This window comes from Charadrius vociferus, unplaced genomic scaffold (genome assembly GCF_000708025.1).
Source record: "Charadrius vociferus isolate BGI_N301 unplaced genomic scaffold, ASM70802v2 scaffold251, whole genome shotgun sequence".
Classification (NCBI taxonomy): Eukaryota; Metazoa; Chordata; class Aves; order Charadriiformes; family Charadriidae; genus Charadrius; species Charadrius vociferus.
In genome coordinates this window covers 1,753,103-1,766,566 of record NW_009646963.1, presented here as the reverse complement: position 1 = coordinate 1,766,566, position 13,464 = coordinate 1,753,103, and the positions used below count along the sequence as shown (strand labels likewise).

Genomic DNA, 13,464 nt, shown 5'->3' with positions numbered 1-13,464 from the left:
ATTTTGTACGGTGGGCATGCTCTAATCTCCTTGTACTTTGTGCAGGCTGCATTCAGCCTAAGCTCTTTGAACAGGTCTGGGAACTATAGAGACAATCTGTATCATACTTATGTAGGATTTTAGCTGCCAGTGTTGCTGATGTTATGCGAGCCAACTTGGGTCTGGAAGCAATATAATCATATTCATGCAGGGTGCCTCTGAAGCCAAAAAGCTCTGATGAGAGGTGCCACGAGTAATGAACGTTACCCTGACCTCAGCACTGCGTGTACTCAGCTACACTGTTTCTCAACCTGAGCTGGTTTAAGTGCCCAGTGCAGGGCTCTGCCTTGCAGACTGATGAGCTCAGGTAGCCCAACACCTCCTCAGGGACTTCGGTCCAGACTGTGTGTGGTGTAGATAGACTGGAAGGTCTGTAGGAAGTCTGCAGGCGGAGGGAGCTGCTGGGTATCCTTTTGCTTCAGATAATACAGCACACACTTGAGTAGGAGCCTGTTACTCTCTGTGTGCACTCATTCTCTGCTCCTCTTTCCTGATGTGCTGTTTATCCTCCTTCATGATTCCCCACAGTCTCTGGTCCAGGGCACCATTCCTACCAACCTGCCAACAGAGATGCCCCAGCTGATCCCTGTGTTTCCGGGGGGAACTCCGCTGCTGCCCCCAGTCGTGACAGCCAACATCCCTGTCTCCACCCCGCTGCCACCTGCGTCCTTTGGCCTGGTGATGGATCCCACCAAGCAGCTCTCCTCCTCTTCTGTCCTGGATGCCTTTGAGGCGCCGCCCGGGGGAAGTGGCGGCTCCACCTTAGATTCGCTGGATTCCCTGGATCTGCTCCCCTACACAGATTCACGGCTTGATGCCCTGGACTCCTTTGGGACAAGCAGAGGGTCGCTGGATGCCTTGGATTCCTTTGCTGTTGGTAGGTGTGGCTGTATGTCTGTCATACAGCTCTGTCTGTTGGCACTGCAGAACAGGAGTATAAATGTAGAAGAGGGCAGGGAGTTGTCTTGGACAGAGCAGCTGAATATGTCTAGCTCAGGAGTAATGAGAAAGGCTATAGGTGTGTTATCCCAGATAACTAGTATGTACACGACATGAAATCTCAGAGGAGAAAGGAACACAAAGATATATAATAATGAGCGATGAGATCTAAACCTGGCTTGGTGTCCAGGACACCTCCCTTGGTAGAATTTGCTAGACTGTAACATGATTCCTCCACCCTCCTCAATGACTCTTTGATATTTTGGACCAAATGAGCAAAATCCTGGTGACTGTTTTAGATGATAAAAAGATGATGGACCTTGTTGCGCTGGGCAGAATGGTAGAGGCCAAGGTGGGTCTCTCCCATCTTTGGATTCAGGGCATTGAATGTCCTATTGCAGGGGGCAAGTCACTCATGTCAGAAGGAGCAAAACTGTGGAGGATGGTGGGCAAAGAGTAGGTCCTCTTCTGTCCCAGAAGGGAAGGGAGGCTTCTTCTTGGCTAACTTGTCCCCAGTATTGCAGTATGTTGGCAGCAGAAGTATTTGGAGAAGAGCAGAGATTGTCCAGTCAGAACTTCCAACACTCAGTTTTGCCTCAGCATTGGGCTACCTTGGAGTTGCCACCTTGGGTATGCCAGCACTCAGCAGCGTAGAGTTGGAATCAGTAGGGCTTGGGGAACAAGAAGGCCTTTCCTGGAGTTCTTCAAAGACTTAGACAGGTGGTTTGGTGAAAAAGTACTAAAATGTTATGAAATAAATAAAGCAAATGGATTTAATAAGCATTTGTTTGTGGTTTTGTGAGCAGAACTGCCTCTGAAAGTGAAATGATTGTTTTTTTATTTGCGGGGCTCTTTTCCCCTTCTTTTGCCCAGAAGAAACTAGCCCTCAGGAACTGCGACACCCGCCTGGCAGCCAAAAACCATCCCCCGTGGTGAGTGAGACGCTCCCCCGTGCTGATGTCCCAAGGTGCTCTGGAGCCAAGGTAGTAGTGACTTGGGTGATGTAGGTAATTTGTGCCCCTCTACTTAACCTGCCCCAGTGAGTGTTGCCTCCCGTGTTGTGGTAGGGCAGGTAAAGATTTCCCCAGAGGCAGCAGGAAGACATTTGTTTCATCTTCATATTTATCTGCAACTCTGTGTATTGCCAAGGTAAACATGGTGTGATCTAGGTTGTAGGCTCAACAGGGGGTCACAGAGGCCAGTGTCCCACTATATCGGGCAGCCACATAATGCTGAAGGATGGGGTGGAGTAAGCCAGCTTTGTCTTAAAACTAGTGAGGTTCTTTACTACTCTCTGCCACTGTTGGGAGGCTTTTCCAGATACGCTGTTCTGCCCCTGTCCCATGTCTCCAGTCTTGGAAGAAAGGGGAAGGCTTATCTATGGTTAGCAGGCTTGGAACAAGAATTATTCTTTAGTTCCTGTTATCCTGCTATCCCTGTTAACTTCAATGCAGAGCCAAACCTCTGTTCTTGGATTAATCTGCTCCCTGAAGATTCACTGATAAATCGTTTGTTTTTTTCCCAGGTTGGGGTAGGGTTGATTTGAGAACCTTCAAATGCAGAGTGGGTCATGATGGAAGGAATGAGAAGGAGTGAGGGTGGCATTTTGTTACATGTCTCATGATAGAAAACTGAAGTCTCACCAAGAGAGAAAGAGGCCTGGCTTTGAAGTGAGCATACCACATTCTGTGTTATCTTGGAAGAAGTTGTGTGCAGCTCTTTTGGAAATGTCATTTCAGATGTGAACATTTTGATGAGAGAGAAAATGAGAAAGGTTTTTGAGAGACTGGAATGGGGCAGCAGGTTAGAAAGGTTTTTTACCCATGTGGTTGCACAGCTGAGAAGAGAGGTACATGTTTTTTTGCTCAGGTCAGCCTTGGTGGAGCGAGTCACCCAGCTGGGCCCAAGGTCACTGAGCACTTGCTGTCCCAGCCGGAACCAGTAATTCCCAACACAGCCCTGCTGGTGAAGAACCCCCTGGCATCTACTCACGTCTTCAAACAAGCCTGTCATATCTGCTACCCAAAAACAGGTGATATGTTTGCTCTGCCACCCAGAGTGCTGGCCCGGACTAGGGTTTGCCTTTCCCTGGGCTGATGGGGTTATTCTCTCCTGCAGGGCCCAAGGCTGGCGATTATACCTATCGGGAAGGCTTGGAGCACAAGTGCAAGCGAGACATCCTGCTGGGCAGGCTGAAGAACTCGGAAGACAAGACCTGGAAGAGGATCCGTCCTCGCCCAACAAAAACCAACTTTGTAGGATCCTATTACCTGTGCAAAGGTGATCTGGAGGGGATAGGGCTCTCGGTGTCTGGGAAGAGGCTGTACAGTGCGTGCCAGGGGAGGTTGGGAGGGGACTCTCAGTTGGTATCACCTGCTGTCTTTGAGGACTTCCTGTCCCATCAGTAGCCCATGGACCTTGAGGCTTAGTACAATGAAAGGCAACGAGCTCCCACACTGTGGAGAGCAGGCAGCTTTTAAAGTGGTGGAGCAGAAGAGTTGCAAACGTGTAGTGAGTTGCTGTGTACAGCCAAGTGCTCAGAGCTGCCCTGTTGACATGGGCTTTGCTGAGATGTGCCTGCATTAGTCCCACTCCACCCAGCAGCCCCACGGCAGGGCTGTGGTTCTGCCTAGGGAAAAGCTCTCTCTGCCTGCTCCTTAGCTCCAGCCCATCTCTCTGTATGCAGGCAGTGTGACCAGACCGGTCCCTGAGGCAGTGTCATAACAAAGTACCTAATGAGGTGGGGAGGTTGCAGGAGCCAAGATAACAGGGCTCCTTAGTGCTGGGCTGCTAGGAGAACTTAATCTGGATTGGTTTTAAAAGGGGTTGGTTAAATTGTTGTCTGTCCCTGGCCAGGCACTGAATTAAAGCAGGCCTCCATTTTTAGATGGTTTCCACAACAGATGGCACTACTTGAGATTGTCACCATTCAGTAGTTTGCATTAACTTTCCTGAACATCTTGGTGTAGAAAAACTTGGGGGGAGCTGTCTTTTCTTTAACTCTCTGTTTTCTTGCTTTCAACTCCTTGTGAGATGTGGGCAGTGGGAGGAGACAAGAAAGAGTTTAGTTTCTGACTGGGCCACCCTCCCTGTGTGGTGGTGTGTGCTGTTTGTTGCTTTGTAGATATGCTTAACAAGCAGGATTGTAAGTACGGGGATAACTGCACCTTCGCGTACCACCAGGAAGAGATCGACGTGTGGACTGAGGAGAGGAAGGGGACTCTCAACCGTGACCTCCTCTTTGACCCGCTAGGTGGCATCAAGCAGAGCAGCCTCACCATTGCCAAGCTCCTCAAGGAACATCAGGGCATCTTCACCTTCCTTTGTGAGGTACAGAGCTGGCGGGAGGGAGCAGGCGTCCTTCATAATCTCCTCAGTATGTATCTGGGCCATTGACACGTCCCAGCCAGTGCCCTCCTCCCAGAAGGGCAGTGAGCAGTGGATGCAGCTGTGTAGGAGAAAGGAGAGGTAGTTTTCCTCCTTAACCCTGCAGCTGAACCAGGTGCACACAGCCTCATGGGACCGCTTGTCTCTTCCTCTGTCTAGAGATGTTGCTTTGAATTGTAGTTTAGCCCCAGCTGCTTTAGAAAGCAGAACCCTGTAATGCAACAAATTCCCACTTGATGTCTGTGCTGAGCCACTGAGTCGGTCAGTTGAGGATTGGTTCGTGCCATCTTGATGTTCTGCAGCAGAGTTCCCCATCCTGGCAGTGGTACATGTAAAGGGACATGTTCTTTGCTGTGAACTGGCTGTTCTTTTATTTCTCCCCATCGTTTCCCCCTTGTTCTTGCTCTGTCGGCTAACTGGGAAAGAATATGCGGCTCTGACCAAATTTTTTCCAACCACAATGGAAAATACTGTTGAGAATAAGCCAAAAAATGTTGTCTGGAAACTTTTGCAAAAATTCGCTTGCTTTATTTTAAAGCCCTACCACAAAGTTTTCACCAGGCTTCTTCTAACTTTGAACATTAGAATAGGCTGGCTCTGGTTTTTCTTCTCCTTCCAAGTGAAGCGGCTCTGGTTCACTTCTCTCTAAGATTTTCCCAGCATGCTAATTCTTCTCTTCTCAGATATGCTTTGACAGCAAACCTCGGATTATCAGCAAAGGGACCAAGGACACACCATCTGTCTGCTCCAACCTTTCTGCCAAACACAGTTTCCATGACAACAAGTGAGTGAACATTTTTTGTGCCAATGGGAGCAATCTCATCGTAAGTCCAGCCAGTTTAACTCCAGGGCCCTGGTCTCTTTCTTTCTTTCCTTGCCGTGAGTTTCTATCATAGCGCAGCACAAAGCATGATAAACAGTGCTGTGTGCTTCACCCTACATGTTTGCTCCTGGTCCTGAGGGATTTCAGGCATGAGCAAAGCCCTTTGGAGTCAACCTAAGTTTTCCATTGACTTAATTTGCCTTTCAGTTTGGCCTTTACATAAAGGTCAAACCAAAGATCCTCTAGCTCAGGATCCTGTCTCTGACTGGCTGGTAATGAATGTTTAGGAAAACAAGTATAAGAAACATGTCAAGTACACAGTAATACAACCCCTTCTGACTCCTGGCAACCTGACACTTAGAGACTTGCTGAGCCAGAGGAGTTGGTATCTTTGCTGCATATTTTGAAACGCGTCTGATCTCTGAACTTGAGCAGGGCATCACCTGTGGGCTGAGGAAGTTGAAAGTATTTCCCCAAGGTTGATACGGAGTGGGAGGGCAGGGGTTTGGTTTTCCCAGTGAAAGTTTGCCTCTCCCAGAGTTCATTTTCTGTGTCCTTTGCCTGCCCAGTCAAATGTCTGAAAGTCACATGTAAAGAGGAGGGAGTGAAGATTTGGTCATTTGGTGCTTCATATTTCTCTGGCCTGGCTGCAGGTGTCTGGTCCACATTGTGCGTTCCACCTCCCTGAAATACTCCAAGATCCGCCAGTTCCAGGAGCACTTTCAGTTTGATGTGTGCCGACATGAGGTGCGTTATGGCTGCCTGCGTGAGGACAGCTGCCACTTCGCTCATAGTTTCATTGAGCTTAAAGTCTGGCTACTGCAGCAATATTCGGGTGAGTGTGACTTGGTGCAGGGCCAGTGATGTGTACACCCAAGTTTCCTCCAGTGTGAGACCAGGGCCAGTTGAGAGGGGAAGAGGGTGGTTTGGGAGTACTGAGAAATTGTCACTCGCTTGTGCTTATACTTGCTGTCTCCTCAGGGATACAGAAAAGAGGGCCAAGGTGTTCTGTGAGATGATTTGACCCTTATGCCTTTATAGGTGCTACTTTATAGGTAATTTGCAGACCAGGAAGCCTTTCCCTTGGGACCAGCTGCATAAGTTGAAATGATTATTAGGTAGGGCTGAATCCCAGAGGTGCTTTGGTGCTTAAATCCTGTGCAAGACTCTAAATAACAATTGGGCCCCAGAGTGAGCGTCTGGTGCAGTGACAATGGCAGTGTGGGCAGGTGACAAAGCAGTTATATAAAGGAAGACTGCGCATCTCAAGTTTCTCTAAACATATTCACCAACAGTGGGAAGCGTCGAGATACTTGGTGTTTATCAAAAAGGCTTTGATGACATACCTCTGAAAAGGCTATTGCAGAAATTATATTCAGGTCAGTCCTATAATGACACTGCCACGTCCTCTCTCTGACCTGCTGGAGGGCCTCTCTTGCTGCTCTCCTGTTAACCGAGTAGATGCTGATCCACCCACAATACTACCTGTGTCTTTTTTCGCTGAAGTGTCTTGTTTAGTGCAGGACCCAGCCCACTAATGGGAGCACTTCAGAGTACATGTTATGGATGTTTCTCACCGTTCTTTGATGTAACGGGGGGCAGCTTCTTTAATTTACTATTCCAGTGCCTGTCACTGTAGTTCAGTGCAATCCTCAGCCCTGATATGGCTCATAAGGGACAGTGATGAACGAGTAGCACATTGTGGCAAATGGCATCTTTTATTCTTCCCGTTTGGCCTCACTTACTTGTGGCCACAGGAAATTAAACAACACCAGAGTTTCTAAGACAGCATGTTGCCAGTGAGCTGCAGGCCACAACTGCTGCCCTGTGTGCTTATGATACTGCCTGTAGTACTCTGGACACTCTAGTATTCAAGCACCTTTCTCTTTTCCCCACCCCATGGTTGTTGTGGGTTTTTTTTTAGTGGTGGTTTGTTTTTGTTTTTGTTTTTTTTTTTTTTTTTTTAATAGAAAAAGCATCCTTACTCCTTCCTTCCCTCCCGCCTTCGCTCCCTCCCTCCCTCCGTAATTTCTTCCTCCTCAGCCTGTAGAAGAAATGGTTAGATTGATTTTTGCTTCTTGCCTTCTTTACTTGAAGAAGCGATTTCCAAGGGGGAAGCTGAGGAGACAAAACAAGCCATGAATTTAACTGCAGAGGTGGTCAGTAAGCCTTGTGCTTATTCCTGTCTTTTCCAACAATGGGAGACCCATCATCTTTTGGGGTTTTTTTTTTTGTTTCTGTTTTTTTTTTTTTTTTTCTGCAGGGCTGTATATATGAGCCTGCTTTCCTTGTGAGTTTGCCTTCCTGGAGTGGAAGTTTACTACCTCTCTAAAGTGTAGCCCTCATTAAGGAAACAGAAGTGAAAGGTTGCCATTCTCTGGGAATGCTTTAGCTTTGGAGCAAGAGTTTGATTTGGACACCATTTGCTCTGCAAGCATAGGAAGGAGGCATCATTCATAGCAGCTTGCATTTGAAACCAATGGGCTGTTGTATTTCACAGCCATTTGAGCTTTTGCAGAGCCTGTGGCTTTGTTCTTGGGGATAAAGGGTTGTGTTCGTGGAGTGTAAGTTCCCAAGATCTGAAAATGTGGACAGGCAGGACTGTTTTCTTCTTCACTGTGGCTTTTCACAGATATAGCTTGCTATCTTCTTCCATCAGTGGAAATTACAGAGTCTTTGTCCTCAGTAATGGTGTTGCAAAAGATGCTGAAATGTTATAAGTAATCAACACATGGGCCTTTTGGTTCCCAGATCATCTCTTTGGAACAGTTCATGCTTTGTAGAGCTGGTGTATTGGAAAACATCCTTTCATATTTGGGAGGGTTTGGGGTTTGGTGTTTTTTTTCACAACCACTGCATTTCTAGACTGTATTGTTGAGTAAGTTCAGATGTCTGGGGCTGGGAGTAGGCACTCACTTGCTAAGAACTTCATTTGAAATTCAGTTATCTGGCAAGAGCTGTATACGCTGCTTCTTTTGGTTCTGCACCGCCAGAATAACAGTGCAGGTGTACAGAATGGAGAAGGTGGAGGTTGCTTTGGCCCTCTGCTTGGTCCAGTGCAGCATGTTAACTCTTCACTGTGGCTTTCCCAGCTTTGTAGTTCTTGTCCCCAAAGTATGGATCAGTCTCGTGTCCAGTCCTGGCATACTTGGACACAGAAGAGGGAGTTACAGTTTTTCTAACTCTACACAGTTTTTTTCTGGAATTAATGGTTAAGAAGGAGAAAATCCACAAACAGCTCTGATCTGGGAGTAGTACCAGCTGCCATTTTGGAGGCCTGAGCAAATGTTCTTGAAGAATGGTGAAGTTTCCTGAATGTTTTTAATCTTGTCCAAGCCCTGTTCAAACAGCAGTATTGTTGCCTGGCAGAGACCTGAACAGCTGAAATCACAGACTGGGAAACTGAGGTCAGGAATACTGTGAGTTACCCAAGTTACGCACAGCATAAGCTGGGATGAAAACTTGTGTGTGCTGGCCATTAACTTCTGGAACATGCTGGCTCCCAGATCAAAGATCGTGTCCATGTGGCATGCCTGGGGAACACCACACTTCAGTAATAAAAGCTGTAGGCAAAAGCAAAGCAAGCAGTTTTGCAACCTGTCTGTGCTGGGCGTGCTGCATCAAGGCCATCCTCAGCACCCCACTTGTTGCAGTCAGCTAGCCATTGCGAGATACTCGCTTCAGGTTTTTTTTGGCAGCTATCTCAAGTCTTTATAGCACTTAAATAACATTGACCAGACAGTTCCTACTCTTACATACTTTTCTCTTGCTGTTTAGTGCTCTGAGAATCGTAGCACCCATCTAGTGGGTTAATGGTGGCAGGGGCTCTTCCCTCACCACTTGATTTGGTCAGGAGCTAATTCCTTAGATAAGATCTGACCAACTCTTTTCTTGTTGTCTGATGTTGCATTTCTGATTCCTGAAACCTTGCAGATCTTTCCTTGCTGCTTACATGCTAGCAGCTGTTCGTTGGTGTTTGTGTTGAATTTCGACTTTCCTCTTCGCCTATTGATCAATGGTTACCCCCCCGCAACTTGAAGTGTGTGACAGGCTAATTAATCTCAGCAGGGATTAGGTGAGACTTCTGGGATCTCTGTGATCTTCCAAGCTAGTGGCAAAAACTCCAATACACAGTAGATTGACAGTAACTAAGCACTGTCTTCAGGGTGTTGGGTAGTATCTGTTGATATGGTGTTGGGGGAGAGCCTTGGTCAAGGTCTTGATCCCTAGTCAAGAATCAGCATCTTGAAGGTGGTGTCTGGGTCTTTTGCACACAGCCTGAGCAGAATACCAGGTCTGAATGAGCCCAGGGGACCAAACTCTTCCCCTTTCATCTTCCTTGAGTGGGAGTGCTGTAGAGAGGAACTTCCCTAACCTGTGCTTGTACACATTCTGTGGTGGTGTCAGGTTCCCTCATGACCCATGTCCTGACATTACCAGTGGGACTGTTGGAAGCTCTCAGCCACACAGGACTTCCTAAGCCCCATCATAGAAAGTCCTGCAACCCCTCCCTCCCTCTCTTCTCTTGCCTGAAGCAGGGTAGCTCAGTCCTGTCTCCTTTTGTTCCCAGGAATGACCCACGAAGATATTGTGCAGGAATCTAAGAAGTACTGGCAGCAGATGGAGGCACATGCCAGCAAACCAGCCAACAGCATGGTAAGTAGGGTGCATCTAGGTCCTGCAGCCTGGTTTTGCTCCCAACTGTTCCAACACTTTTCTTCCTGCTGCTATGCCTGACTGGTCCAAGGCAGACCAGGCTGGCCATTGAGGAGGAGGACAGCTGAGAGCTTTCCTGGTTGCAGTGCTAGTGATGAGCTTTGTGCCTTGTTTTGCAGCATTGTATCTGCTCTGTTCAGTGGTGGGATGAAGCCTCCAGAGCAGGGAGGGCAATGTGCAGAGAATGGTGCTTTGTGCAATACCTTGCTGGTGAAACCGGGGACAGTGGCCACACAGAGTGGGGTTCAAAGGGGTCCTGCTGCCCTTTAGTGGCCAAGGGATGATATGGCAGTTTGAAGGACTGTAAGAAATGACTCATGACCAAAGGATTGCTCGAAATGCAAGAGTGGGTGGAACTTGCAGCTCAGGTGCTGTTGAGGCCCGGTAGAGATCTTAGTGGTGCTTTGCTAGGAGGAGGCTGTGAGCTTTGCCTCTCTTTGTGCCACCGGTCTCTTGGTGTGGGAGAAGGTGCCTCTGGCCACACCCTCCAGCGCTGCCAAGAGCTTTCTCTGGAGAGGTGCGTTATAAGCAAAGGGCACCTCTTTGTTTTCTTCCAGCCTGTTGGCTATGGATGGTACTGCCTTATACTTTTTTCCCCAAGAGTGTGTTCTGTAGTGTGGGAGCAGAGCCCATCCAAGTGAGTACGATTACCAGCCCAGGGCTGAGGTTGAATTAAAGCAGTTTGGCCATTAGAACAGGGAGTATTTTGTTGTTTAATTACTTTCAGAAGATAGGTCTGATGAGATTAGAAACTTCATGCCTCCTAGCAAGCTGTTAGGTGCAGGAGTGATTCTCTCTCCTGCAAAATGGTGGGGAAAGTGTTGTAAATCTTTTTTTGTTCACACTTGACAGCTTTCTTTGCCCTTGTGGAGGCCTGAGCTCTCCAGCCCTTGCCCTGTGCCGTACTGTCAGAGCAAGGGTGCTTCACCTTTGTCTGGGACCTTTCACCCAGGAGTCCCTCTGCAGAGACCAGCACTGAGTACAGCCTGAGAGCACCTTGCGGAGGAGGTGTTTTATAGCAAAGGGATCTGAGTCACTCATGTGGTGTGTAGCAGCTTCTTTTTTGGCTAGGTTACGGGCCAGCAGAAGTATTCTGAAGGCTGTACAGCACTGATGCTGGGAAGAAGCGGGTCTGATGGGCACGGGTTAGCCCAATAGGAAGGATGCAGGTGGCTGCACTGATGCTTGCAGTGGACTCTGTGTACACCTATGTGCTGGTCATGCTGCATGAGATGGAGTCATCTTTGGGGAGATGCTCAGCAACATACCTGTGTGGCCTGTTTTGTGGTCTGAAATAGTTGGAGGAGAGGAATGGGAAGCAACAGTCAGAGTAACCAAGATCTCTAGTTCCCAAAGCTGTCTTACTTGCTTAAGGAATATGTTCTGGCCTCTCAAGAAGCTGAGAGGACAAGTTTTGACAGACTGTATTATATGAGAAGTGAGCCTGGATGATCTGAGTGGGTCCCTGCAGACAGAGCTGGCTATGATCTCTTTCTGCCTGGTGTGATGACAGAGGCAGCTGCCTGCATCTCCACAGTGCAGGAAACTAAGTTTGAGTTTGCAGCAGTTTGTGACAGTAGTTGGATTTATATCAGCAATCACTGGCCCATGGAGAGTGAAGTCTAGTGACTGGTTCTGTCCTTCCTGCTGTGGATCCGCCTGCATTTTCCAGAAAGCTCTGTCTTGCCATTCTCTGTGCATAATCTGGGGATGAAAAAAGATAGACAGACAGCTTTTTTCCTGTAAGCCTTGCAGCTTCAAATTCACCTTTGTCTGGAGGTGCTGCTGTTGGAAGAACAATTTGTTCAGCACGCATGGTCAGAGCATGTCCTCTGAAGCACGTGGGATCTGGATGGTGAGCAAGGGTTTCGTTTCTGTTTGTTGGGGCTCGCAGGGTACAGAGGATCAGAGAGAAATGCCAGTGCCTGCTACATCAGCTGTCAGGGGATGGGCAAAGAGCTACAGTTTCTGGGCCCTCTGGGCAGTGTTAAGGATGATTGCCAATGTCAAAGTCAGCAGGCATGGTCAGAGCATGTCCTCTGAAGCACGTGGGATCTGGATGGTGAGCAAGGGTTTCGTTTCTGTTTGTTGGGGCTCGCAGGGTACAGAGGATCAGAGAGAAATGCCAGTGCCTGCTACATCAGCTGTCAGGGGATGGGCAAAGAGCTACAGTTTCTGGGCCCTCTGGGCAGTGTTAAGGATGATTGCCAATGTCAAAGTGTGGTTGTGCCCCACAAATGCCTGTCAGAGCTGGACTGCACGCTCCACCTTTCCAGGGCATGGTTTGTGCACAGGCGAAGCAGCAGCCTTGTTGGTATAGTCAGGAAGAGCCTACTAGTGGCACCATCAGTTGTCTGTAGGGATTGGCAGCCTGGCACTGACACCGGGCAGAGAGACAGAGTCAAGTCAGTCAGACGCATGTGTTTGCAATAGCAAACTGTGGCTTTGGCATCAGCACGTACTCAGCCAGAGGGCTGTGCTCCGGGATGAGACACTGGCTTGCTGCCGAAGACCCCGGGGGCAGGACTAACATATCTATTGAGAGGTGTTTACTTTTGCCATTATTTTCTCCTGTCCAAGCAGGCTAACGTGACTCAGAGTTTTCTCAGCATCCTTCCAGCTTTCGAAGTTGGCTGCCTGGCAAAGACAACTTCCCAGGAGTGCTGTAAAAGCACACCCCTCCTTCCCACCATCCCGTGTGATCCATGCTCATCCCAGCGCCCTCTGGTCAGCGGAAGCAAAGTCACTCCCAGGGATTTTGCTGCAGTTTTGTCACAGCAGCCAGCTGGATTCAGTTAGCAGCTGGGGCTATCTGGTTGTGGAGAAAAGAGGCAGGCAGCAGCTGTGACGATGCAGGTCAGGAGACTTACCAAGAAGTGGAAGGTGAAGATACATTGCTTGCTAAACACCTGCCAGGGATCTCGTGCTTGGCCCCACAAATTTGGCCCCATAGAGGCTGCTGTAGGAGTAAACCCAGTGGCTGCAAATTGAAGAGGCAGTCAGCAGGAGAGACTGTTGTAGGTATCTGGTTGTCCTCCCATCGCATCCCTAGGAATTGAGGGGGTTTAGCCCTCATTTTTTCTTCTTTTTGAGGACTATTCTGTTTTCACTCCACTAGCCAGCTACAGAACTGCCATAAAAACTGGCCTCAGAATTAGCAATTTAAGCATGGAGATGAAAAGAATGTTTCTAATAAGGGGTACTTGCACTTAAGTACAGCTCGCTCAGGTGGTTGAGTAACCTGGGCTCCTCATATGGTCCCCTGAGGCACGTGGCTTCTCCAGAGAGCATTTCAATATTGCTGAGAGGAGTTCCTGAAGTTGGGAGACACAAGTGGCCGTGCTGGGGCTGTTGCTTTCTGCAAAGCCTAAAGTAGAGAGCTGTCATGCCAAAGACTTATTTATTTGGTTGCCATGGTGCATAGCTAACACTATATTGTCTGGCTTCATAGCAAGAGGTGGTGCCACAGCCCAAGGCACTTTTGCCTGGCTTCGTCTGCTGCAGCCTCATGTGATACTAATTTCCACACTGTTGGTTATCAGCAGCCTGCCAGGTATGTG

General features: G+C 48.4%; 1 protein-coding gene across 1 annotated transcript in view; it reads left to right on the top strand.

Moving 5' to 3' along the window:
- ZC3H7B (zinc finger CCCH-type containing 7B) overlaps positions 1-13,464 on the top strand; it is a 39,587-nt gene that overhangs the window by 14,862 nt on the left and 11,261 nt on the right. Inside the window, exons 10-17 of the mRNA XM_009895283.1 lie at positions 568-916; positions 1,852-1,910; positions 2,848-3,010; positions 3,097-3,258; positions 4,103-4,308; positions 5,049-5,149; positions 5,842-6,023; positions 9,759-9,844. Coding sequence (XP_009893585.1) covers positions 568-916; positions 1,852-1,910; positions 2,848-3,010; positions 3,097-3,258; positions 4,103-4,308; positions 5,049-5,149; positions 5,842-6,023; positions 9,759-9,844 — 1,308 coding nt within the window. The remainder of the gene's footprint in view (positions 1-567; positions 917-1,851; positions 1,911-2,847; positions 3,011-3,096; positions 3,259-4,102; positions 4,309-5,048; positions 5,150-5,841; positions 6,024-9,758; positions 9,845-13,464) is intronic.